Source organism: Danio rerio, chromosome 3 (genome assembly GCF_052040795.2).
Source record: "Danio rerio strain M-AB ecotype USA chromosome 3, GRCz13ab, whole genome shotgun sequence".
NCBI lineage: Eukaryota > Metazoa > Chordata > Actinopteri > Cypriniformes > Danionidae > Danio > Danio rerio.
In genome coordinates, this window is record NC_141023.1 from 24,207,384 (window position 1) to 24,232,438 (window position 25,055).

The window sequence follows — 25,055 nt, forward strand, 5'->3', positions numbered from 1 at the left end:
CACTCACGCCTTGTTTCCTTCTTCCCACAGAAATCTCTGAGAATTTCAAAGCATCTCCTGATCCTGTTCTTGAAAGGCTTCGGCCAAACACACCCCTCACCTTGAGCTTCTCTCCTCTCAATCTCTCTCCTGCCTCTGAAAACACCATCAAAACTTTAATTGCAGAACCTCGACCTCCTTCCATCAAGGTGCCCACCAGCTGTGCCACAGGTGCTGGACGTCTTGAAGATTTCCTGGAAAGCACTACTGGCAAACCGTTACTGGGAGTGGAGCCAGGAGGACCGACCACGCTAATCGTAGACCTCCACAATCAAATGCTAAGCACGCCGAGTATCCTTGACCACCCACGGTGTCCAATGGACACATATGACATAAGCTTTTCCAGTCATTCTGCTTCCGATTTAGTAGACTCCGCCCCTGATTCTATGGATTGGATGGAGCTTGGAGTGGGCGCTTCTGCGGGGGAGGTGCCAGGGTTGGTACATATTAATGGACACAACCCCTCCAGCTTGTTTTCTGCAGACTTTCTGGACACTTCTGATCTGAACTGGTCCAGCTTGTAGTCAATAGGAATTCACAGACTAGTCTTTTTTTTTTTTTTTTTTTTAAATGGCCCACATATTTCGCATAGTAACTTCACCAGGAACTGTTTTAATTTCGCTTTAACAAGTATGAGTTATAATACTAACTTTACATGGATTATATTGCATTTTAAAAAGAATCAGTCTCTCATCTTTTCTTGCTCAAATGCTTATAGCATGTGTATGTCACTGAAATTATTTTATTTGTAAGTCAACCATTTTATCATTGAGTTTTTTTCTAAAGAGGCTAGATGTTTTATGTTTTTCTCATTTAAAATATTGTGAATTGCTGTTACTTTAATATGACACCTAAATGAGATGTTTCAGTGACATACAGTACATGTACATATGGAAACAGGCATACAAACAAGCAATATGCAAATCCATTTTTGCCTCAATTTTAGCAAATTTGTTTACTTGTGTTAGTGGAGCGTTTACATTCACATTACAATTGGAATATGCGGCAGTCAACAAGCTTGGTTTACCAAATATAATGTAAACTTTTACATATTGCTTATTGAATATCTCGAAAATATGCACCTGATGGATGTAACTATTTATAGTATTATAATCTATTTTTTATAGCATAAGCCAACTCGTTTTGTAACATCTTGTTAGCTTTGACATAGGTATATTTGCATAATCGTCAAAGTTATGATAATTAAGTTAGATCATAGGTGTTAAAGTCAATTCCCGGAGGGCCGCATCTCTGCACAGTTATGCTCCATCTGTAATCAAACACAGCTGATCCAAATAATCGTGGTGTTCAAAGGAATCTCTAGGAATCGATTTTGACACCTATGAATTAGATTTTTAAAAAATGTATACACAGATAATACTCCCATATAAGTGCCAAAATATTATTTTATGGCTACAAAGATAGCCAATAAGCTTGTCAATACTTACCTGAATTATAATGCAAGAAACAGACAATGCTACTATATTAATCTATTTTTGATTTCAGTTTGGAAACCCATTCGAAATTAGCATCTGCTAGCATTGCCAAGCTTGATTATTTAACCCCAAAGTTGAGGGTATTAACAAACTGTAATATTGTTACACCTGCTTTCATTGTTTATAGCACCAATAACCCCCAATACACTGTAAAAATTATTAGTTGACAAAATAAGTGAGGAAACCTTGATTTTTAAAGGGCACCTATTTTACCTTTTTTACAAGATGCAAGATAAGACTTTCGTGTCTGCAGAATGTGTCTGTAAAGTTTCAGCTCAAAATACCCATCAGATCATTTATTATAGCTTCCAGAATCTGCCCATTTTGGTGTCTGAGGACAATGTAGCCTGTGGCTTTAAATGCAAATGAGCTGCTTCTCCCCGCCCACCGCTTCCACATTATGTGTCTGCTTCTCATCATGCATTACATCAGATAAACAGCAGTCAGTGACAGAGACAGACTCGGATTAATCGAAAAATAGCTCATTAGTCAAACATACCAAGTAAGTTTATTTGATGTATTTGTGGTGGAGTTTATTCAAGCCTTTCTGAAACGACGAGTCCCACAAAAATGCTGTTTGCAGTACACACACACATATTAGCGTTTACTGACACCATGCGGTCATGGTGATTATAGTGGTTAAGAATTACATAGCAGTTTTACTGTCTTTAATCTAAACATGCTCTGATTTAAAAACATTTAATGAGCCCCTATTTTGCTTTATAAATGGTCATATTTTGGTTTTGGGGGTCTCCAACAACAGTCTACAACAACAGATATGCATGCAAGGTCAAAAATACTTTCATTGCCTTATAATATGCATTTATTTTTACCTAATTATCCCACAACTCCCATAAGATTCATTCAGCAATTAATTTGTTCCCAAACCCCTCCTTAGCGTGAGGCTAATCTGCGCTGATTGGTCCGATGAACCAGTCTGTTGTAATTGGTCAACTGGGTTCAGCGCAAACACAGAGAGAAATGCCCACCACGGCTATGAAGTAGCAGAGACTATATGTGAGAGTCCACTGCAGGAATGCAATAAAGCAAAGCAGTTAACATCAGCATATTACTCTACTCTTAAACCTAACTCTATTAAACTATTTTGAAAATTGATTGCATTGCGTGTGTGAGGAACAGCTGATGGTTGCCATAGCAAAGACAAACAGCAGAGGATCGCGAGTTCAGAAACGCATTTTAATCAGTAAAGAAAGAACCACGCATTGCGTTTTTAATGTAGCTTTGGACGCACTGTGTGAACAGCCCCATAAAGATTTAACCTGAGAGATATAGTAAAAGCATTGATCTGTAATAGATAAGGGATTGCAAGCCGCACGGGACGATTACAAGTTGCAACACACAATTAAACACATATTTTGCTACACAAAAGAGGCAACAATTTTAATTACACTTGCATGTTATGACCCGGAGGAAGAAGAAACTGGTCCACATGAACTGTAACTGTCCAATGTATGTAACAGACTGTAAAAGTTGATGCATGATAGTCTCTGCTTCTCCTTCCTCCCGCATTGCAGTGTGGGTTATTGTATCAAAAATCTAAAAAGTGACAGGAACAAACACAGCACTAGGTTGGCTATACTGTGGTGTTGTTGTGAAAATGAACTGTAACCCTTTCTTCCTCGCAGACAAATCGCCATCTGTCATTTATTGTCATGTTCGTGTTCACATTTTACCAGATCCAGTACTTTATATTTAGTTATGTATTGTATCGATGTTGATGTGTTTAAAAGATCTGAACCCAACACAATTCATTTATTCGACTCTGAGTCGACTATTTCGTTAAAGAATCAATACTGTAGGTTTAAACATGGTGCACTTTCAGATTTAAAGATTTAAACCAAAGCTGGTTGTTTTCATTCTCTTAGAGCTGTGTTACACACTGCATAGAAGGTCATTCTTAAAAACCCATAATAGGGGCTCTTTAAACTTATAACACAGAGAGTTGTAACAAATATTTGAATCCCAGTTTATTTGCCAAAAAAAAAAAATTCTGTGTACATGTTATTATAGAAACATTGCGCCTCTCAATCAATCCGGTGGGTGGGGAAACCACACTACTACGTCACGTTGCAGTGGGCCGCAAAATCACAGGGATTTAGATCCTATTTCAACGTCAGGAAATTTTAAAAAGACACTTGTTGGGTTTCTATCGCTCCAATATGACATTGGATACGCTATACATACAGACAGTTCTGTCTAAACAGCTAACAAAAGTTGATTTTCATCATAGGTGCCCTTTAAAATAGTTTGTTGACCACTTAAAAAATTGAGTAAACCCATTGACTTAAAGTACTTTCTAGTTCATTATCAAGTATTATCTAGTTTCATAGTTCATTTCAAGTAAATGAACCATGCATAATTAAAAAAATAAGTAAAATCAACTTAACAGTTCCAAGTTACAATGGGTTCACTCACTTTTTAAGTAAAGTACTTGACACTTTTAAGGCAGAGTTCACTAATAAATATACAATATGAGGCAAAGTTTGGCAAGCTTAAAATAGTTATTAATGTGTCACATTTTTTAAAAGCTGCTTTTTAGTTTAACATTTTTAACAAACCTGCCTGTACCTTTTTAAAAAATATTTTGTTCATCTAGTTTCTGTTTATATTCTGCATTGTATATGCAATGTTGTATATGCTTAACACAGCGCACTGTATGAATTGCACTGCATTTTATCAATACGTCTGTCTGTAGTTTTTGATATGGAAAATATGAGCCTAAAAGGTAATGAATGTTTCTAAGATGATGTGAATGTATAGATTTTAGTGTATAGAAGATTCTAATCATATTTAAACAAGACATAATCACAGTTTATCAATAAGCAACATTCAAATTTCAAGGCCCTTTAGACACATACTGTTACTCTCTTTATGCATTGCTTGATTGTGCATTGTTCAGTGTTTCTGCATACTGTACTGTACATGAGCTCAGGAATGACTTGTGTTTTCTGTGTGTGCGAGTATGTGTGTGAGTGTTTGTTGGCATATATGTGACGTCAATTGGAGGAACAGCATTACTGTCCCTGGTATTCAAGCTCTCCATCTGTTTGAATTTGCACTTACAGAGTTTTGGCTGGTGCTTCCTGTGGTCGAGCCCAAATTGAACTTCATGTCCACATGGTTCTCCAGTCCCCCCACCCCCTGCTGAACGTTGGAGAATTAAACTCCCTAATGCTTGGCTCTGTGTGTTCATTCGTGAGCTTTTAGGGCCTCTCGGGACCTAATATTTTGTATTATTATTTTTGAAAGAAAATTAAATGTTACAAATTAAATAAACATTTTGTTTCCAAACCTGTCCAGGGTGGAAAGATCAGTCTTGATATGCAGAATGTTTGACTAGCGTTTGTCGTCCATCTATTTCTTGCAAATGAATCCAGTTTATGCAGCAGTCAACCAGTCTATTTATAGAGGACTTCCTTCGGGAGACATTTCACCCAAAAATGAGAAAGTAAGTGAAGGATTTCAGCCGAAACTGTTGCTAAAGACCAGAAGACCTGAAGTACATGGCGTACTGTGTGTTGCTATTTTAGGCTCGTTTTAATGAGGCTTTTTGTCATTTCTGAATTATGACAGCCCAAATCCCAATTTGATTTTCAATATTATTCGAATAACCTTAACATTTCTTCTTTATAGTTACATGGAAGAAAGAAGTCTACAGGTTTGGAATAACAAATGGGTGAGTACTGTACAATATGCTGAGCCAGTAAGACTTGGATTTTGATTTGCTTTGTTTGTTGTTCAGACAACCCATCTATTTAATATTGCTGAAAAAGTACACCAGAATTTCAAATGAGGCTCCTATGAATCAAATTAATTTCTACTTGAACCTCAGGACAATTTGAATATGCATCATACTGTTGCATGAAAGTACAGACAAGTTAATTCTATATTTTAGAACTTTACTAGAGCTGTGAACAATGCAAAAGAAAATAGTATTTTTAAACATTTATTTTAACTTAAACTTAAAAATTAAACTGGAATATTTATTGAAAAACAAAGCAACAAAATTACTTAACCTTTACATTTAAAATGAAAACAATTAACTAAAAACAATTAAATAAAAATAATTAAACTAATAATAATCTGTAAGAGACTAGTCTAGATGAATCTAACATAAAAACTTGTATTCTTCCTTACGAAGTCTGGCACACTTTTGGGTAATGTTATGGATTTGCTTGGGGGTTTATTTGGTTAATATGTTATTTTATTGATTAGTTGTTAAATATAATTTTTTTATTGTTTTTTGCAGTGGCTTAGCAAACTCACTTGCGTTGTTGAACATTTCTGAATTAATTGATTTGGTTAGTTGATTCATTAGCTGATTAGCTTTCGGTTGGTTTTTTTTTATATTTATTCATTGCACATTGATGTTTTATTCAAATCGACTTACAAGTGAGAATAAAATAAGCATTTCAAATCATTAGAGATCAGTGGTGGGTGGCATGGTGGTGTAGTGGGTAGCGCTGTCGTCTGACAGCAAGAAGGTCCCTGGTTTGAGCCCCTGCTGGGTCAATTGGCATTTCTGTGTAGTTTGCATGTTCTCCCTGTGTTTGCGTAGGTTTCCACTGGGTGTTCCGGTTCCCCCCTCAAGTTCAAAGATGTGCTAGGTGAATTGGGTAAGCTAAACTGTCTGTAGAATATATGTATGTCCTGGTCCTCCTATTTGGGTGTTGAGTGTTGGGCTAACGACACACTTGTAAAGTGAAGTTTCACAAACTAATTTCAAAAGGAGCACGTGATATGATTGACTGCAGCTGGCCACTCATCTACATTCATTAGCTAGCCAGTCAGATTGATCCAAACTCACTGTAAGTTGCCTAGTTAGAACTACTCCCTTATCTTCGTTTTTCTGAAGAAACCCCCCATCCACCCCTTCTTCTCCTTTTCTTCTTTACCAGGGGAGCTCTCGAGAACCACCTGATCTCGTACTCCCTTTACATGCTCTTTGGACCAGGCGGGAGCCCTGGGCTCAACTATCTCTGAGCTCAGGGTTCTCTCCCGGGACAGCATGCCAAACCTGCTAACTTGCTAACAAGTTGTCAAACAATATCTAAGTGTGAACTCTTGAAAATGAAGAAAATTTCAAAACACCAACATGGTGCTGCTAAGTATCAACTTCGATATAAACTACTCTTGAAGTAAGTAAGAGAACAGTGGTGTATAAAAGCTATGACAAATGAATACTTACAACGAACAAGCGTGTCCTAAAGGTGGTTTGGCAAGTTGATTCATCTCTGTGGAGCATGTTCAGTGTTGCACAGTGCTTTCAAAGAAGCATGGGGTGCTTATAAGAACCTGTATGGTGCATATAGATGAAAAAATTGTATCTCCTACAAGGGTTTTGTAAAGACAGCTCACGTGTTTGAGTCACACTAAGAATTGCACAATGTTTTTCCAGAAACATGGAGTATTGATAAGATGCATATGGAGAGGATCAAATGCTTCTGTTTGTCAAGCCCACTCACCTGTGTGAAGCACAGTCAGAATTGCACAGTGTTATAAGAAGGTGTCTGGTGCATATAGAGAGAGAAAATATATGTGAAACGAATGTTACGGGGCGATATGACGCCATTCCTTTTCGCAGTAATCGGCTGACTGCTGACCTCCATATGGATGCTTTCCCAGTTGTTACCAGTTTGTCCAGTCATCTCACCATGTATGTCGGTGGACTTGAGACACAGAGAGGAGTTGACCACGTTGACGGGGTTTAAGTCCGGTGAAGAATACTACCAGAAAGCAGACAAAAACAAAAGCCAAAAAATAAAATTAAATAAACAAATAAATAACAGGGTGAGAATGTGGTAAAATCTGAAAACATGATAAAAATCAGATGAGGCCTTTTCTTTTTTGGATTGCTTTTAAAATGTCAGTTGGGTTTAGGGAAGTGGGTGAGGAGGACAGTCTATGCTTTTGAAAACACTATTAGTTGGGTTTAGGGAAGGACGAGCGTGGGTCAGTCAGTCAGTCGACAGCAGTCTCTGGTGGATTTACGCTAGAACAGCAGGCGCGAATGGCACTCGCGAGAAATTTGAGGTCTCAAAAAGTGTACACAGTGGCCTCTAATGAATTTGCTAAAACAACAACTGCAAAAAACATAGCTCCTGGAACATATTTGGCGCTCTTTAAAAATGTATATACAGGTATGTTTTCAGAATGAGTCTGGGTTGGTCTTTTTTTAGGTGTTTTACAAAGACCACTCAAAAAGAAGTGCACAATGGTTTTAATAAGAAAGTGTCTGGTGCACATGGAGAGGAGAAAGGGTGCCTTAAAGGCACAGACGGTGTCAAGCCCACTCACCTGCAAAAAGCAAACTTAAGTTTCCGAGAAGCACTGGGTGCTTATTAAAAGATGTCTGGTGCATATGGAGAGAATATTTTTTGGATACTTTTTTTTTTTTTGATGATTAAGTAACATTTCCTCTATTTTATGCGATATAGTTGAATCAGATGGCACATACAGTACATTTTTAAAAATTCATCATCTTCCTCAGGCGAGATGAGTGTACGAGCACCTCCCCTGCTCGCAAATTACCAATGCAAATCACACCTCACCCCTGAATGATCCCATTAGAGGGCATCTTGACCTTGATGAGTGATTCTAGAGAATGAATCACTGTACATTTAACAACTGTAGCCTTCCAGGATTCTCCACTTGGAAAAGAACAGTCTGTTCATGTCCCACACCCTCCTCCATGACATCATCTCCTCGTCCTGCGTGGTTTTCTCTACTCATCACATTATTTAATCAATCCAGCGAGATGCAGAAATCTATCAGGCGTAATGGACTGCTGACCCAACTCCTTCCCCAGACAGCCCTTCTCTTAACGACCTGAATTCATTAAATAATGGCTCGTGCAGACGGAAGAGCTTGTCATTGTGTTGCTCAATTGATGGAGCATCATATGTAATTTATTCTAAGCAATGCTGTGATTCAGCTGAGCAGGTCAGAACCTTGATGGACGAAAGAAACTACAGGGGTCTTGTGTCTCTTCATGATCAGTGCTGCAGGTTTGTCTCCTCAGCAGTTACAGGCCATCTGGTGACCCATTTCTCTGGTGCTTCCTCAACATTCAGACCTAGGGTTATTTATTAAGGGCATTTGCAGAGTACAGAAGGCTTTTGGAGCATATGATTGTGTAAATTGCATTTTGAGAGTGTTGAAATAGCTGAGTCAGGTTGAAGTCAAATAGAAATATTGGAAAGTGGGATTGACGTGTTTGAAAATCTCAATGGCCATTAATCGTCTTTGTACTGTAGATTGCTGCAAAAGTTTTGATTTTGTGGCTGATTTTCACTTTCACAAAGTTTTCTTGATGTCCTTGTGGTGTGTTCAATTGTTCAATTGAGTCAAAAAATGTTCAATTGAGTCAAAAAAATCCAATAAAGTGTGTTATACACTGACAGAAGTCTTGTCAGTGATCCCCGTATGCAAAAGATAATAACTAGTCGTGTAGTCATACATTAAAATCACCGGAGAGGGCTAATTCTTCACCAGGATAGCGCTCCTCCTCATATTTCAGCCTCCACATCAAAGTTACTGTAAGCAAAGAAGGTCAAGGTGCTCCAGGATTGGCCAGCCCAGTCACCAGAAATGAAGATTATTGAGCATGTCTGGGGTAAGAGGAAGAAGGAGGCATTTAAGATGAATCCAGAGAGTCTTGATGATCTCTGGGAATCCTGCAAGAATGCTTTCTTTACCATTCCAAATGAGTTTATTAATAAGTTATTTGAGTCATTGCAGAGATGTATGGATGCAGTTGTCTAAGCTCATGGGAGTCATACACAATATTAATTCTTTTTCCACAGCACTATGACTTTCTATTCTCTACTGTACATTATTTCTGTAAGTGACAAGACATTTGTCCAAGCAAAGTCAGACCTTACTGTCCTAATTAAATAATTAAAAATCAAGCCATGATCATATTTTATTTTGGTAAAATAACTGTAATCTAGAGAGCTTTGCTTTTCATATAAGCCACTTCTGATGCCAAATGATCAACTAAAAGGCAAAATATTGTTTGTTGTACCTAAAACTTGGATAGGCGACAAGACTTTCGTCAGGTAGTGTAAATGTCATTAAGTTACTTTTTGTGCATCGCTAAATCTTTGAGAGCTAGACATTAAAAAGTTTTTTATTACCAACAAAATCAAAAAGAAAATATAGTTATGTATAAATCATACAGAGAACACTTTTTCTAGTATAAGGAAAATATTCAGAGAGGGCGAAAAAGGAAAGGAGAGGGCATATGAAAAGGAAAATATTTTTGAACGGCACAAATTCTAGATGTTTTTACAGTATTCTTGTTACTAGATATTAAAAGGTTATTTAAAAGCAGTTTTAGTTATTCAAATATTCTTAAAGGGGTTTACATGTAGTATATTTACATTTATGGATGTCAAACTTTCCAATAAATAACAAGGTTTACAAAAAAATTCTACAGTTTTGGGTAAAGTTTTACAAGTAGTAGATTGCCGTATTAAGCCTGTCTTAATCCAAAAAAGACACAACACTGTCACTTTACTTTCCTTACGTGTTTAATTAACTCATTTAGTTACTTTAAAAATAGCGACTCACTATTGTAATAGTTCTAAAAATAACTTTACCCAACTCTGCTCGAATACAGTATCCTTGTTTTTTTTGCAGATGGCAGAATGTGCCTCTCGACTAATGTCTCCTATAGTGACAGCAGCGCTGTGATTGACGGGTCAGAGTTCTAGGACTAGCAAATATAGTGCTTGTCAAAACATGTGCTTTCCATGACTTTCCATGTGTTCAGTGATCCTCTTGTTCATGTCCAACATTCATCTTCCATCTAACTAGTGTCATGTGTCCAGCCTTTCTGGCTCTCTCTCTCTGGTGATTGATGGGGCTGCACTGACTTATAAATGTGTGTGTGGGAAAACAAAGGGTGGATTTCGAGAAGTCTGTGTGTGTCTGTCTGTGTTTGTCCCACAATAGGGAGAAGTGTAGTCGTGAAATGGCTTGTATTCTCCACAGACATGGATATAGATGCAGAAGTGTGTGTGTGTCTGTGTCTGTGTGCTCTCTATAGTGTCTCTCCCTGTAGTTTCCTCTGTATTGATTTAAAAACAAAACAAAAAAGACTTTTCTCTCTGGCAAAGTTTGTTTCTGCAGTCTATTTCATACTTCTTTTCTATTAGCAATCCTTCTTGATTATTTCATCATCTTTGCTTTCTGCGGTGCAAAAATAGGTCTCGGTTGTCATATAAACACACACTTTCCTTTAACAACGCTAATGTCACATTTAGTGATGGGAATAATGGCGTTATGAATAAATGGTATTGCAAAGGAAGTTATTTTTGTCATAAAAGCAAGTTAAACAAATGACTGTTTCCCCAGTTTTAAAATGAGCCGTTCTAACTGATAGACGTACATTTGGTCTATCTCTCTATTTATCTTTTTTATTTTTGTTAAATTTTTTTTAAGAAGCGTAATTAAATTTTAGCAGTTTTTTGGCCATTTTAGGTGTCATGGTGGTGCAGTGGGTAGCACGATCGCCTCGCAGCAAGAAGGTTGCTGGTTTGAGCCTCGGTTCGGTCAGTTGGCATTCCCATGTGGAGTTTGCATGTTCTCCCCTTGTTCGCATGGGTTTCCTTTGGGTGCTCCAGGTTCCCCCACAAGTCCAAAGACATGTGCTATTGGTGAATTTGGTAAGCTAAATTGTCCGTAGTGTTCCTGTATGTGGGTGAATGAGTGTGTATATATGTTTCCAAGTGATGGGTTGCAGCTGGAAGGGCATCTGGCGCGTAAAACATATGCTGGATAAGTTGGCAATTAATTCTACTGTGGCGACCCCAGATTAATAAAGGGATGAAACCAAAGGAGAATTAATGAATGAATCTATTATGATTCAATGTTTTACTATAGTAAATGCGTATGTACAATAATGTATTCAATTCAAGAGTTCACACTTAGCTGATTATTGATTATAAAGTGTGTTTGACATGCTGTCTCGGGAGAAAGCCCTGAGCTCATAAGATCCTCGAGCCCAAGGCTCCCTCCCATTACAAGGCGAGGGCACTTCAGATCATTATGCAAGGGCACTTTCTATCCAAGACTAAAAAGGGCATGTGCACTGCACAGGTTGAGCCCTATGTGTGCACGTGCCTGCAGGGGAAACCCACATGAGCACAGTGAGAACGTGCAAACTCCACACAGAAACGTCAACTGGCTTGGTAAGGACTCGAACCAGTGACGTCCTTGCTGTGAGGCAACAGTGCTAACCACTGATAAATAAGGGACTAAGCCAAAGGAAAATGAATGAATGAATCTATTATAATATAGTGTTTTACTATAGTAATTACATATTTACTATAATGTATTCAATTATATAGGTTACTCTCTCATTGTCCCACAACAATATTCAAATGTAAAGTTTATTTTTTATAATAAATGTATTATTTTATTTAGAGCCAAGTTCATTCATTTAACATTTAATATTGGTTTATTGTTTATTGGTTAAAGTTTATTGACAAACAAAACTTGGTAATTTGTTAAATTTCCCTAATAATTAGTTACTTTTTCAATGATACAACTATGATATAGTTACTTAATCAGTTTTAGTTTGTGAGAAGTAGATAGTAATAAAATATAAAAACTTTTTCAGCACTGGTCACATTTTTTATTGTTTAATTTATTTATTTTTATTTATTTACTTTATAAAATTTAAATATTTTCTAATAATAATTTATCTTATTTAGAGCCAAGTTCATTCATTTAACATTTAATATTGGTTTATGGTTTAATAGTTTAAGTTTATTAAAAAAAACTCAGGTAATTAGTTACTCTTCTTGGTAAAAGATTGGGGATTATTTAAATGCTTGTATGCTTAACAATGTTGTGTTTATTTGATTAAATAGAAATCTATGTTTTATTTATTTGTTTATTTATTTATTTATTTATTTAAGTGTTTAACCAAGGAAGTCCCTTTGAGATACAATGTTTCTTCTACCAGAGTCCTGGTCAAAACAGGCAGCATAGGACTGAGTTACAGAAAAATAATATCACAACACGTAGACACACAAAAGTAATATAATCCATAATCAATTATTAGGACTTGTGCACTGTTCTAAATAGACAAACTTTAAACTATTTTGAAATATAGTAATAGAGAGAACAGATTTCATACATGTGTGTAGTATATCTTGAAGCTTATTCCAGACATATGGAGCATACTTAGAGTATTCAGATCAACCTAACTGTATGAAAAAAATGGCATCTTAAGTAAAAGTATTTCTGCTATTATACGTATTATTGCAATATTAGCAATATTGTTGTATTGTAAATTAAATAATATGCAATTCCTGTAATGACAGATGAATTTTCAATAACCGGAGCAGCCGCAAACATGCAAACTCCTTACAGAGATGCCAACTGACCCAGCCAGGACTCGATCCAGCGACCTTCTCGCTGTGAGGCAACAGTGCCAACAACCACTGAGCCATTGTGTTGCCTGATTTTGTTTTGTAGTGTTAATTTTTTTAAATTGTGTGAAAGGACAGCTAAAATACAAACTGACAAAGCCAGCAATAATATAAATAAATTTCACAGTACACCTTGTTTATTTTTGGTGTTTTATTTTAATTCTAATTTTGTCCCATTTGGAAGCTTAAAGATTCATCTGATTCAATTGTAGCCAGTATGATTTTTTGTTTGGATCAAAATGCTGATTATCTTAAATTGAGTCATGTAAAAAAAAAAAAAAAAAAAAAAAAAACTTCAAGTGCATGGCTAGCCCAAGCTACAGCACTATAATAGTGTTAAGTTCTGCTATTATATGCTTTAAACTGCAAAAAAAAAAAAAAAAAAACCTTCATTTAGCACAGAGCTCATTTGTTTTGCAGGTATTGCTGCAGAAATGACATGTATTCCTTCATCTGCAGACCCAGAGTGAAAGAGCAGATGTTCAGAAGTATACAACTTCAAGCAAAGGATGAGAGACATCTGACGCCACTAGAAAAGCTGCACATATCTTCGGGGATCTGCAGGTAGAACTCAGTTTGTGTCAGCGGAGACCTGCTGAGATTTAATGCCATGTCTTGATGTGCCGATGCTGGTGTGAAATCATTAATGACAGGTTAAATCATTCATTTAGGCTGCAAATGCCTCAGATCTAATGATGTCTCTCAGCACACTGCGTGTGTCTAATGATATTGCACTGGTTAAGAAGGACTTGACTTCAGCAAGGATTGAAGAAAACCTACTCAAACAATTGATTTTGCTGTTTTCCACTATTTGTTTTGCTGTAGTTTGCTGTAGTTTTGCTGCAGTTTTTGTTTGTGGTTTTCCATTTGTAGCGACGCTACTGCCCAACACTGCTCAAAAGTAAAGAAAAGTAACACATTACTTACCATACAAAGTAACTTTGTAACGCAACAATTTTGGGGGAGTTACTCCATATTGTAATGCATTACTTTCTAAAGTAACTGTCCCCAACACTGATAATGGTGTATAGTAACTGTAAGGATATTCAATTCAATCCACCTCTATTTCTATAGCGCTTTTACACTGTAGATTGTGTCAAAGCAGCTTCACACAGAATATTATAGTAAACTGAAACAGGATCAGTTTTCAGAGTTTAAGTTCAGTTTAGCTCAGTTCAGTGTGGTCTAATAATCAGTACTAAGGGCCCTATCATACACCAGGCGCAATGTGGCGCAGGCATGGCTCAATACTTGTTTGGTAGTTTCAGCTTGGCGCAAGAGTCGTTTTGAGGCGTTGCGCTACGCTGTTTAAATAGCAAATGTATTAGCGTATGGCGTTCTGAGGCGCACTGCTGACGCGTCGCTATTTTGAGAAACTAAAATAGATTTTTCATTAGACCAAAACAAACCCGGTCTAAACTCAAGCGCAGAGACTCTCGCTTACACACTGCTTAATACGCACAAGAGAGCAATAGGCAAAAATCTTTACATATGAAAAAAATTAAATATTAAGGATATATATAGGATATAATAAGAATAGATATAGGATATAAATATAAAGGATTAAAATATTACAAAACATATTATTTTCTAGCCAACATAAATATGAAAAATCACTGCTTTTATGCCTTCTTCATCTCGGGAGGCTTTTTCAGTTCATTCATAACAATTTGCTTTTGTATAATGTTATTATTATTAGCAGTATTATTTATTATACCCATATTTATATTTGTTTTATTAAAAACAAGCTTAGATTTGCCCACCTGTCAGGTTTTAGACCATAAGGGGCACAGCATGTGTTTTAGGATATAACTTTCGTTTTCGATATATTATTCGTTTGCTGGAAATTAGAACTGAATTTAGAAATAGTTTTGAAATGAATATTTGCGTTTAACAATCGCAATTAATTATTTATAGACTAATTGATGTCTGTGCGTAAAGGTTTCCCTATCCAAGAGCGAAAGTGAAAGGGATCCATTCTCATTCTCACACAGTAGATGCTCTGTTTAACAGTTTTCTGTTAAAAAACTGTTAACTGTTAACTGTTTGCTAGTGAAATGCTCAGTTTTTCCACTTAGACTTACTTTGCGTATTTCCTGTAAATAGCGAATGCGCTTATGGCGCGACGCAGCAGCTCTTAAAGGGAATGGGAGATGAGACTCTAATTGGTTTATTCTCAAAACACACCTATAACTCATTAAGAAAATAAACTCAACCCTTTTAGACCATGCGCCTTGGCGCAAAGCGGATTTTCCCATCCATAAATTAGCAAAAATGCGCTCTGACACGCCCTGAAAGCGTTTGCGCCCGCGTTTTGCGCTCTGCGCATGGACCGTCAAAATAGAGCCCTAAGAGTCCAAACACTGAGGAGCAAATCCTTCGATGTGAAGCTCTACAGTTCCATAGCCATGCAAGTCAGTGGCGACAGCGGCGAGGAAAAAACTTTTCCAATTGGCGAAATTGAAGAATCAATCCATCTCCTATATCCAAACGTTTTGTGCAGAGCTGCAGTCTAGGCGCTGAAGGCTGGAGAACACTTTTAGATAATAATTGTTATTCCATTCAGGAATGATATTTACAGGCCAACATAAGGTGAAGTTAAGGTAAGCATTTTCAGAGAGGCTAGCAATTGCTAAATATCCTACCTTCACTGTAAAATCACTGTCAGAAGCCACGACTCCTGCACATAAAGACATGAACATGTGCAGAGATCTGAGACCAGAAGTGACAATATGAGGGAGATTAGCTCATGTCTCGATGCAAAATTACAGTTACAGCACATCATATTACAGAAGAAACATAAGGCTGCGTCATGGTCATTATCATTTAAAATATGAAGGATTTTCTGTGCTCATGTTGTTGGTCTATTGTTGGTCACAGTGCTTAGTTTCTGCAATAATCGATTAGTAAATAAAAATTCTTATTGTTATTGTTTTAGTAACCAAGAAACCTGTTGCCAATTTGATGCCAATATTTAATGAAAGTATAGTGCTGATAAATACAAGCACACCGTATGCTCGCTGGTAGGCTTCTGAAACTGCTGGGAATAGTTTATTCCAGGACTGCACAGCCAACAGAAGGATTTATTTTAAGATCAGCTGAATGTAGACAGAAAGGCAGGAGGTCGAGGCTTCCTCTGGTTTCCACACCTCTAATGTGAATGAGTGAGCGAAGATGTCTTTGTTCCTTCAGTCTCGTTCCAATTAAACTGCTGTGATCGACGGCTTTAGGGCTCCCTCTTTCCAGCACAACCATTCCTCAGGCCAGTAAAAACAACAGGCTACTCTAATTGTCTAATGCGTCATGCATAGAGCGCTGGCTAAAATCACCACTTGTGGTATCAAATTATTAACAAGTGGATCTTTTGCATCGTTTCATAGGTAGAAATTGACCATAAGTTTCTATTTAAAGAGACTGTTCACCCAAAATTACACCTATTTTTTGTTATCTGTATGTGTTTTTATTTCAACTCTCAAAATGCCATTGTTGTTGACTTTTTTAATTTTATGAATCACCATGAACCACAATATCAGTTAAAAAAGAAGAATGAACAGAAGAAAGAAGCCATCTATATCTTGGATGGCCTGAGGGTGAGTAAATTAACAGCACATTTTCATATTTGGGTGAACGATCCTTTTAACCTTTGCAGACAGGCTTTTTTCTGTCTACTGTAAGTGGGAAATCTTGACCAAAAAAAGCTGCAAAGCGGATCAATTTTATGTCCATAATTGAAATTCAGGTTACATGAGGCTATTAAATGCTACAAGGTCTATTGCAGCATCTGGATCATATCACACTGTACGTACTGTATGAATATTTTCAATAATATATTGTTTTTAGTTCCCAGAAATGATACACCGATTATTATTCAGCATCACACATACACGTCATTCATTAATCAACATCATTAATCAGACTCAGTCCAGAAGAGTGTTTGACTCTGCCTTTTATTTTTTAAACAAGTTTATACAAAGAACACTGAACAATGTTTCCGTTATAAAGAGATGCTTAAAAAGCCATTAAATCAGATGGACTGGGTCCGTATGTTCCTTAGAAATTGCAACTCTTGACATAGAAACAGTTGGCATTTCTTTGCTGTTGTGTCGGCATATTTACTGTAGCCATTATCATCAGCATCATCATTGCCCTTGTCATCATGAATTATCAAATTTGCTCTCCCGTATGCTCATTTGTTTAATTGCTTTTAGTCAAAATTGGTAATCATAATTTACTGAATAAGGTTGCTCTCATGATCATCATACAGAAAACATCTAGTCCTCTTTCTACTTGGCTGTTAAACACTTGTTGAATTGAATCTTGGCATCAGAATTTTTATTAATACTCAACAATCTCAGTGCAGTCAATGTTTGGTAAATCTTTAAAGGAATATTCAACTCTAGTGGATGCAGGTTTTAGTGTGAAGTATTATCAAACTATTCTATAATCTGTTATTTAAAATGGAGTATTGTATTGTTTATTTCATTCACTTTTCTTTATGCCGGAAGTGCCCAAACTCGATCCTTGAGGACCGGTGTCCTGCAAAGTTTAGTTTCAGCCCTAATCAGACACACCTGGGCTAGCTACTGTAATTAAACTCTTAAGCTGCGGTCACACTAGAGTTTGATCATACGAAATTCTGTCGTGCTGCACTGCGAAAAGGGGCGCATTGAACAAGATTATTAGACGTTTAAAAAAGCGAGCGATTGCTCCATGTTTTAAATTTCTGTCCAGAGAAGTCATGTTTTGATCCTCGATTGGTCTCAAGCAGTCAAGTGATGCGATTTTGCAGGTTAGAGTTTACCAAGCTTGAACTTTGCACTGCAGCAAACTCCGAAACTTGACGCATGACCCTGTGTTTCCGGTTTAATGCTTTCGCGTGCGTATGAATGGAAGTCAATGGGAGGAAAAGCCCAGTGTGACGGCAGCTTTAGCCTGTGGTTACACTGGACTTTTCTCCCTATAGACTTTAATTCATACGCACGTGAATGCATCAGATCGGAAACGTAAGCTCGTGCGACAAGTTTCGCAGTTTGCTGCGTTGCAAAGTTCAAACTTGGTGAACTCTGACTTGCGAAATTGAATCACTTGACTGCGTGAGACCAATCGAGGATCAAAACCTTACCTCCGTGTACAAAAATGTAAAATATCGGCCAATTGCTCACTTATTTAAATATCTAATGATCTTGTTTATTCCCGTTCTTTTCTCAGTGCCGTACAACAGAATTTCAAAAGCTCAAACTTTAGTGTGACGCAGCTTATCTAGGCTTTCAAAAAACATTAATGCAGGTGTTGAGGCAAGTTGAAGTTAAAATCTGCAGGACACCGGCCCTTCAGGACCGAGTTTGGCACACCTGCTTTATGCTTTGCATTTGTCTTAATTCAAAATAAGTCTTAAATGTAGTGTTTTCTAGCTTTTGACAGCACATTTCAAATGCTAAAACAGTTTTTGGCCATCTTTCCATCTGGTATTAACATGTGTTTTCAGTGATTAGATCACAAATGATCAGCTGAGAAGTATTAACATATTTCAAATGCATCTCTTGTGACTTTTGTTTGCATTTCATCAATTTCCTTTTCACTTATTTGATCAAATTTACTTTACATTTGGAGGAGCACTTAGTGCAACACACAAGTACTACTGAATAAGCAAACCCACAAAGCAATTTTGTGTTTAACTCAGGGGCGTTCAACCCTGTTTCTGGAGACCTTCCTGCAGATTTCAGCTCCAACCCTGATCAAACACACCTGAACCAATTAATTAGGACTTGAAGCAGCACTTGATAATTACAGGCAGGTGTGTTTGATTTGGGTTGCAATTGAAATCTGCAGGAAAGTAGATGTCCAGGAACGGGGTTGGTCACCGCGGTTTAACAGATGTCTAATAGACATCTAAACATGGATGTTTTGGCTAAATTTGGGCTGTCAGTGAAAACCTAATAGACTTAAAAATACATCAAAACATAGACATTATCAAAATTACAGTAAGGAATGACTACACACAAAGTCTGTGTTTTTGATGACTTAACTAGTTTTGTACTCCGTTTAAACATCTCTTGACTAATTTTAAACACGAAATTGTCACTTCAGTTGACACTTTCCATAAGGTAAATGATGAAGCTCAAAGTTGTAGCACTTGTTTACACTTGTATTTAGTGTTTATTTGTGATTGGATTGACAAAAATGCATCTTATTACAAGGATTTTGTTGCTTTAGGTATATGCCATTTAGCTTTTAAAATGATCTAAAGGTTAGGGCATTCCTAAAAGTTGTAAAAAAAAAATAAAAATAAAAAAAAATCTCAAAAAATAAAGACTCAAAGAAAAAAAGCAGTTAGTCTAAAAATGTAGTGGTTTCTACTGTGGAAAAAACTGACAGAAATATGAATGACTCATCCTGCACTGAGCAGATTTTTATCCAATCAGATGTAATATAATACTTCATGCTAGTACCAACTAATGATTCATACCTGGATAATTCTTAAATAATAATTCGTAAATAAATTCTTCTGAATAATTTTAATTTTCTGAGAGAGATTTCTAATATGTTCTACCCAAACACAATCTCACAACAATTCGTAACGTTTTGATTTAGTGGCTAATTCGTACCTCATTCGTACAATTTAATACGATTTGCTCATCCCCCAATGATGGTTGGGTTTAGGGGCGGGGTTGGCTGCCACACCTCCTTTTTAAAAATTTACGTTTTTGAAAAACTGAACTTGTACGAATGTGTATGAATTAGTCACTAAACTGAACCTAAAACCTAAAATAGTTAAATTTCTTTGTCATATAAGGCTGGTTTTACCATCCAATAAACATGGTGCAAAAGTGAATTAATTGAGTCTATATCTATAAATATTCCTTTAGACTCCCAAACACTGACCTTTCTAACAGTCCATAAATTAGTCTTAAAAATGTACAACTCACAAACATGTACAACTACAAATTGTGGTTGTTGTCAAACAGGTGCACTTCAGCTTGCTTTTGCTGTGCTCTCTGCAGCTCTGTTTGCCTTTGACTGTCTCTCTGTTTTCACCATCCTGTAAATTTCCTTTCTCTGAATTATTCAGCATCTCCTCAAAGTGCAACCAGACTTAAAGAAGCAAAAAAAAAAAAAAGAAAAAAAAGCATGGCAGATATGGAAATGGGGCATTAGACAAGTAAAAGAGATGGAGTACATGGAAACGAGAGGAGAGGATGACAGATCTCCTCTCTCCACCCTCGGTTCTTCATCATCATGTAGTGTATTATCCTCCATTTCTCTCTCTCCTCAGCCTCAGGAGACCCACATTAACTTGGATATCACTGACAGCTAAGACTTAAGCTTCCCGCTGTCCTGACAAGAGGGAGAGAAGAGGAGGAACAAACACAAACGAGACAGTGACAGAGAGAGGGGGAGACTCTGGTAATATCGCGTCTATACTGTAAGTGAGTGATTTGACAAAACCAGATTATGATCGATGAAACTGTTCAAGTGTGCAAGGGTTGAACTATGAGGATCGGTTTTAGCAAGGGTTCCTGTAGGCAAGAGTATTACACTTAAAATGTTTCATCACTGAAATTTCCTGCAGAACATTTACTTTAAACAAGTTAATTTAGACCTTTAAAATACTACTGTAAGTGGGTCAAAAATTAGTTTTCAAGCATCAAAACAATGAAAAATTAATGCAACGCTTCATTTTTATTAATGTAATATGCTCATTTTACAAGTCATCAACAGTTAAACAGTTGACTTTAACCTTTTTTTAATCCATTTAGCGGATCTCTGGGTCTTGCGGTAGCATTTTTAGCTTAGCTTAGCATAGTTCATTGAATCAGATTAGACCATTAGCATCTCACTCAAAAATGATCAAATAATTTAGATAATTAAAGCTTGACTCTACTGTAGTTATATCCTGTACTAAAATTGACGGGAAGTGAAAAGTTGCAATTATTTAAACCCATAAGACTATATTCTGCTCCATGGTTGTGTGCTTGCTCGCCGGTAAACCAATACCTCTCGGATGCCACATCAACAAAATTTCTGTAGTAGGCTTACTCTAAATTTTTACTAAAAAATCTTAAATAACCGTCCAAAATTAAAGCATTTCGATAAAATAAGTTTTGCTTTCAAAGCGGTATTCTTTCTTGTGCTTTTTTTTGTTTTAGTACAGTTTTTTAATAATATTTTAATAGGCCTAATTGATCAACTGTGTGTTTTGTAGCCTATTTATTTAGGCAGCTGTGTGTGTTATCTTATACTGTTGTTTAACTGACTGTTAGCCTATTTTAAACTACGGAGCTCTGAACATAATTCGAATTACAAATTCGCTTCCACGACTGTCTTATTAATGCATATCCTTGTTTTAATTAAAGTTATACTTTAATAATTAAATATGAAATGAAATAATTAGTTCCTGGAATAGTCCTACTAAATCTATGAATCTAAAGAATTAACTTAAAAATTAATTCATGGCATTTAAGCCTGAACAAAAGAGAAAAGGCGGCCTTTGCTGCTGCAGTACTACGCGTGACTGCACATGACAAATTGCAGCACTGCACATGAAGTAACGCGCATTCTCAGTAGCCAAATTGTATTTTCAGATGTAACGACATAGTGTAATATTTAATTATCAAGACCTAAAAATAAAATTCATTGTAACAGTACTTTATATACCAAACAATCTTTTCAGACATATTTCGATATATTTATTTAAAACAAGAAACGTTCGATCACATACTAAAACATTTTTAAAGTACTATCAATCTGCATTGTTTGACACTCATTTTCAAAAAAAATCACAATTTTATCAATTTAGTTCAATCAGATTATTTGTTTATGTATTTTAATAATTACAGGTTAGAATAAGTAATTTGGCATTTCCTTTTTACATAAACATGATCGGCTAAATGACAGTGACCTTTTAATTTGAGTTATTTGAAATATTGAAGTAAACAGTTGCATTAAATATGCTTGATTTCACACTATAATGTCTTTTTTTCTTTTTAATCGCATTTTAATTAGTTTTTAATCATGTTGTTTTTTTCTTAAACTTGTTTATTTTATTTTGTTCATGTAAAGCACTTTAAATTACCATTGTGTATGAAATGTGCTATATAAAGAAAATTTGCCTTGCCTTGATTTGAATGCAGACATCGAAATTTGCCTTTGACCTGAGCACAGAGTACATTTCACTGGTCATCATCTACTCTGGATCATTTATCATTTTATCTGCATTACTAAGTTAAAAAGACACACCACATTCCCAGAATCCCACAAAACAGCCAATATAATCAATGTCAGTGTAAAATGTGGTGTAATTGGTCATTTATCCTCATGAAGCAATGTCTCATCAGCCAATATGACATGCCTGTATTATAACCACCAGTGAAGATGAATTTGACTCCGACATGTTCAATCTGCGCACTTCATATTTTAGCATTTTGATTTCAGTCTCTGCATATGATGTCCTACAGTCTTACATTTTCAGAAAACTGAGGATGATTATGATTGAATAGGTTGGTTTGTTGTGTTGTTTTCAACATACACTAACAATCAAGTCTTCAATGTTAAAATTTGATCTGAAAATGTAAAGAATTTCAGTTTTTTTAACTGAAAAAAAACCCTGCTGCCTTATTTTTTTTAGTTGAATCAAAGTAACTTTTCTAGTCGTCTCAACTTAAAATTATTATGTTCAATTTTGGATAACTCAAAACGTTTAGTTGAAGACTAAAGTTAAAATAACATGAAATATTTGTTGTCTTTGTCATTGCATGTTTTGCAGTTTATGATTTAGATTTCATGTTGCATTTATTAGATCAAATATTGTGAATTATTTAAGATAACCCCAAACATATCAATTGTAAATGCTGATTTTTTGTTTCCTTCTATTATTTATATTTTTTAACAGTACCCATTCTAAAGTTGTTCTTCCACTCTTGCCTACAGGCCCTGTGTGTATCTTTACATCATTGACAGTGAAAGTATCGGGACGTTCACACTGACAGTGATTTGCCATTTTTATCATAAATTGACAAATTTGCAGCAGCTGCTGATGTAAAAAAAGTCAAGGCAAGTTCAGTTTTATGCAAATAAACTAGCATGTAATGTAGTGACTGCCATTAAGCATGCAGACGTGTAGACTCTCTGACCTCCAACTGTTTAATCACAGTCAGTGTGAACTTCCACTGAGCCTTGAGGAGCCAGAGGAAAAAGCCAGGATGAGCGAAAGAGAGAGAGAGTGAAGGCTGATGACAGAGCTGTGAGGAAAAGGTAGAAAAAGAGGACACTGGGCTATTTATCTAAGCCAGTAAATGTGCCGCAACACTGTGTCCTAACCAGGCATGACTTCTGTTATATAACATTGTGTTTAGTAGCCACGCCCACACTGAAATTTTACTGGTAAAAAATCCTGGAAGTAATATTCCCGCTGAACTCTGATAGCACTGCTAATAATGACTTATTTAATAATGAATGACTCAACTTGATGATTCCTTTAGACTTTATATAAAATAGAAATATTCTAAATGCTTTTTCTGATTCTGATTAGGTGTCAGTATATTTATCATTCAAAAATTGTTCTGAAATTGATTTTAGTCAATATTTAGTTGTTTTCATTACAACTGTTCTTTCAAATTTTGGGTTTATATGGCATTTATACAGAGTTTAGGTGTTCTGCTATTGAGATTAAATGTTGAACGTACCATAAGGAGTTGCACTAAAGTTTTATTGTACAGCTGTGCAAAGCTGACAAATGTTTTTATTTAAAAATATATATATTTTGCTAAGAACCAACAGTGTTGTTTAAATAATCACCTTTCATCCAGATCTGCAAAAGTAACTACATTTAAACATGCCAGGGCGGTAGGTGGTAACATCACTCTGTATACTGTAGAAATACTGAGCGCATTACATTTAGAAGTGCTCGCAACTATGCCCTAATGTGTTCTAAAGTCCTAATCCTAAAGAATCATGAGGACCCAAACTGTCCATCACTTGTACCCTTTATTGTGCAAAGTGGTCAGTTATCAGCACTTTGGGTTGGGATGACATTTAAACATGGCGTTTGTTTGATTGTTTTCACTCTAACGTGCCCTTCAGAGGGCGGTGTCTGTGCACAAATGTCCCTTTAGTCAAGTAGGGTGAAGCTGCAGGCCCAGAGACCCAACTGCCCGCAACTTGATGATGTTCTGGACCAGGTCTACTACGTAATGGATGACCGACTACACCTCCCCCTACTCTAAACCAAACAGTCACAGTAGTATGGTGCTGCATCCCAATCCGCATACTATGCATCCTAAATAGTATTTGAAACTAAAACTAGTATGTCCCAAACTATAGTATGTTGCAAAGAGTATGCCAGAGGTTCCCGGATGGTTTGCTATTTCCGGTAAATAATTTAAGTGTAGAAGCGTCCATACTCTAACTGCTAATATTGCCCACAAATACATTGCACGTTGGACGTGAATGCGATTAGAACTACAAATGCGTGTGAAAAGTGTAAATAAACTACAAACATGATGGACGCGCGAGACCAACCGTCAAGTAACTAAGCAACAAAACGATCTGTTAAAGAGGAAGTAGTATGTCCTAAAGCTGGCAAACTCTTCCGTTGCACACTCAAAAGTATAAACTTTTTCTTCACAAAAAAGTACATCATTTTAGGGTGTAGTTTAAGTATGCGAATTGGGACGCAGCATGGGTGTTACCTTAGTGAGCGGTACAATGTCCACTACGTATTGAACCTGGTCCAGTACGTCAACAGACTGCAGCAAAGACATCTTGGCTCTTTTCTAGCAAGTAGCGACATCGGACACGTGATCCTATCCCTAACCATAATGATAGGTCTGGAAGTGCCTGTCTAAGCGTGCAGTTGAGTCTCCGGGCCTGCAGCTAGTAGGTGGCAATGAGTAGGGTGAAGTTGCAGGCCCGGAGACCCAACTGCATGCTCAAACCTGCGCACTCACACCAGCACTTTCAAAACTATCGTTTTCTCAGTGCCACCTGCTGTTGGGTCAGGTGAAGAGGCATGTCCAGAGACTCAACTGCACGCTCCGACCAGCATTTTCGGGACGGT

The 25,055-nt window shown here is 36.6% G+C and overlaps 2 protein-coding genes and 1 long non-coding RNA gene across 19 annotated transcripts in view; 2 read left to right on the forward strand and 1 right to left on the reverse strand.

The window, feature by feature from the left end:
• The window catches only part of mrtfaa (myocardin related transcription factor Aa), a 73,551-nt gene extending 68,704 nt beyond the window's left edge, over nucleotides 1-4,847 (forward strand). For 11 of the 16 annotated variants that reach the window (XM_087244468.1, XM_087244469.1, XM_087244466.1 and 8 more), the window contains one exon: nucleotides 31-4,847. In XM_087244468.1, coding sequence (XP_087100594.1) covers nucleotides 31-563 — 533 coding nt within the window. In that variant the 3' untranslated portion in view covers nucleotides 564-4,847. The remainder of the gene's footprint in view (nucleotides 1-30) is intronic. The other 5 variants (XR_015480789.1, XR_015480788.1, XR_015480787.1 and 2 more) reach the window with 1 other exon arrangement.
• The window catches only part of LOC147845623 (uncharacterized), an 807,608-nt gene that overhangs the window by 131,300 nt on the left and 651,253 nt on the right, over nucleotides 1-25,055 (forward strand). The gene's annotated exons all lie outside the window — the stretch shown is intronic.
• On the reverse strand, nucleotides 16,931-23,363 carry LOC141381192 (uncharacterized). 2 transcript variants are annotated; one of them, XR_015480803.1, is made up of 2 exons: nucleotides 18,123-23,363; nucleotides 16,931-17,749 (listed from the first exon to the last, which is right to left on the reverse strand). It is a non-coding gene; the product is annotated as an uncharacterized LOC141381192 (long non-coding RNA). The 2 variants fall into 2 exon arrangements; XR_015480804.1 differs by having other exon boundaries at nucleotides 16,931-17,759; nucleotides 18,123-21,673.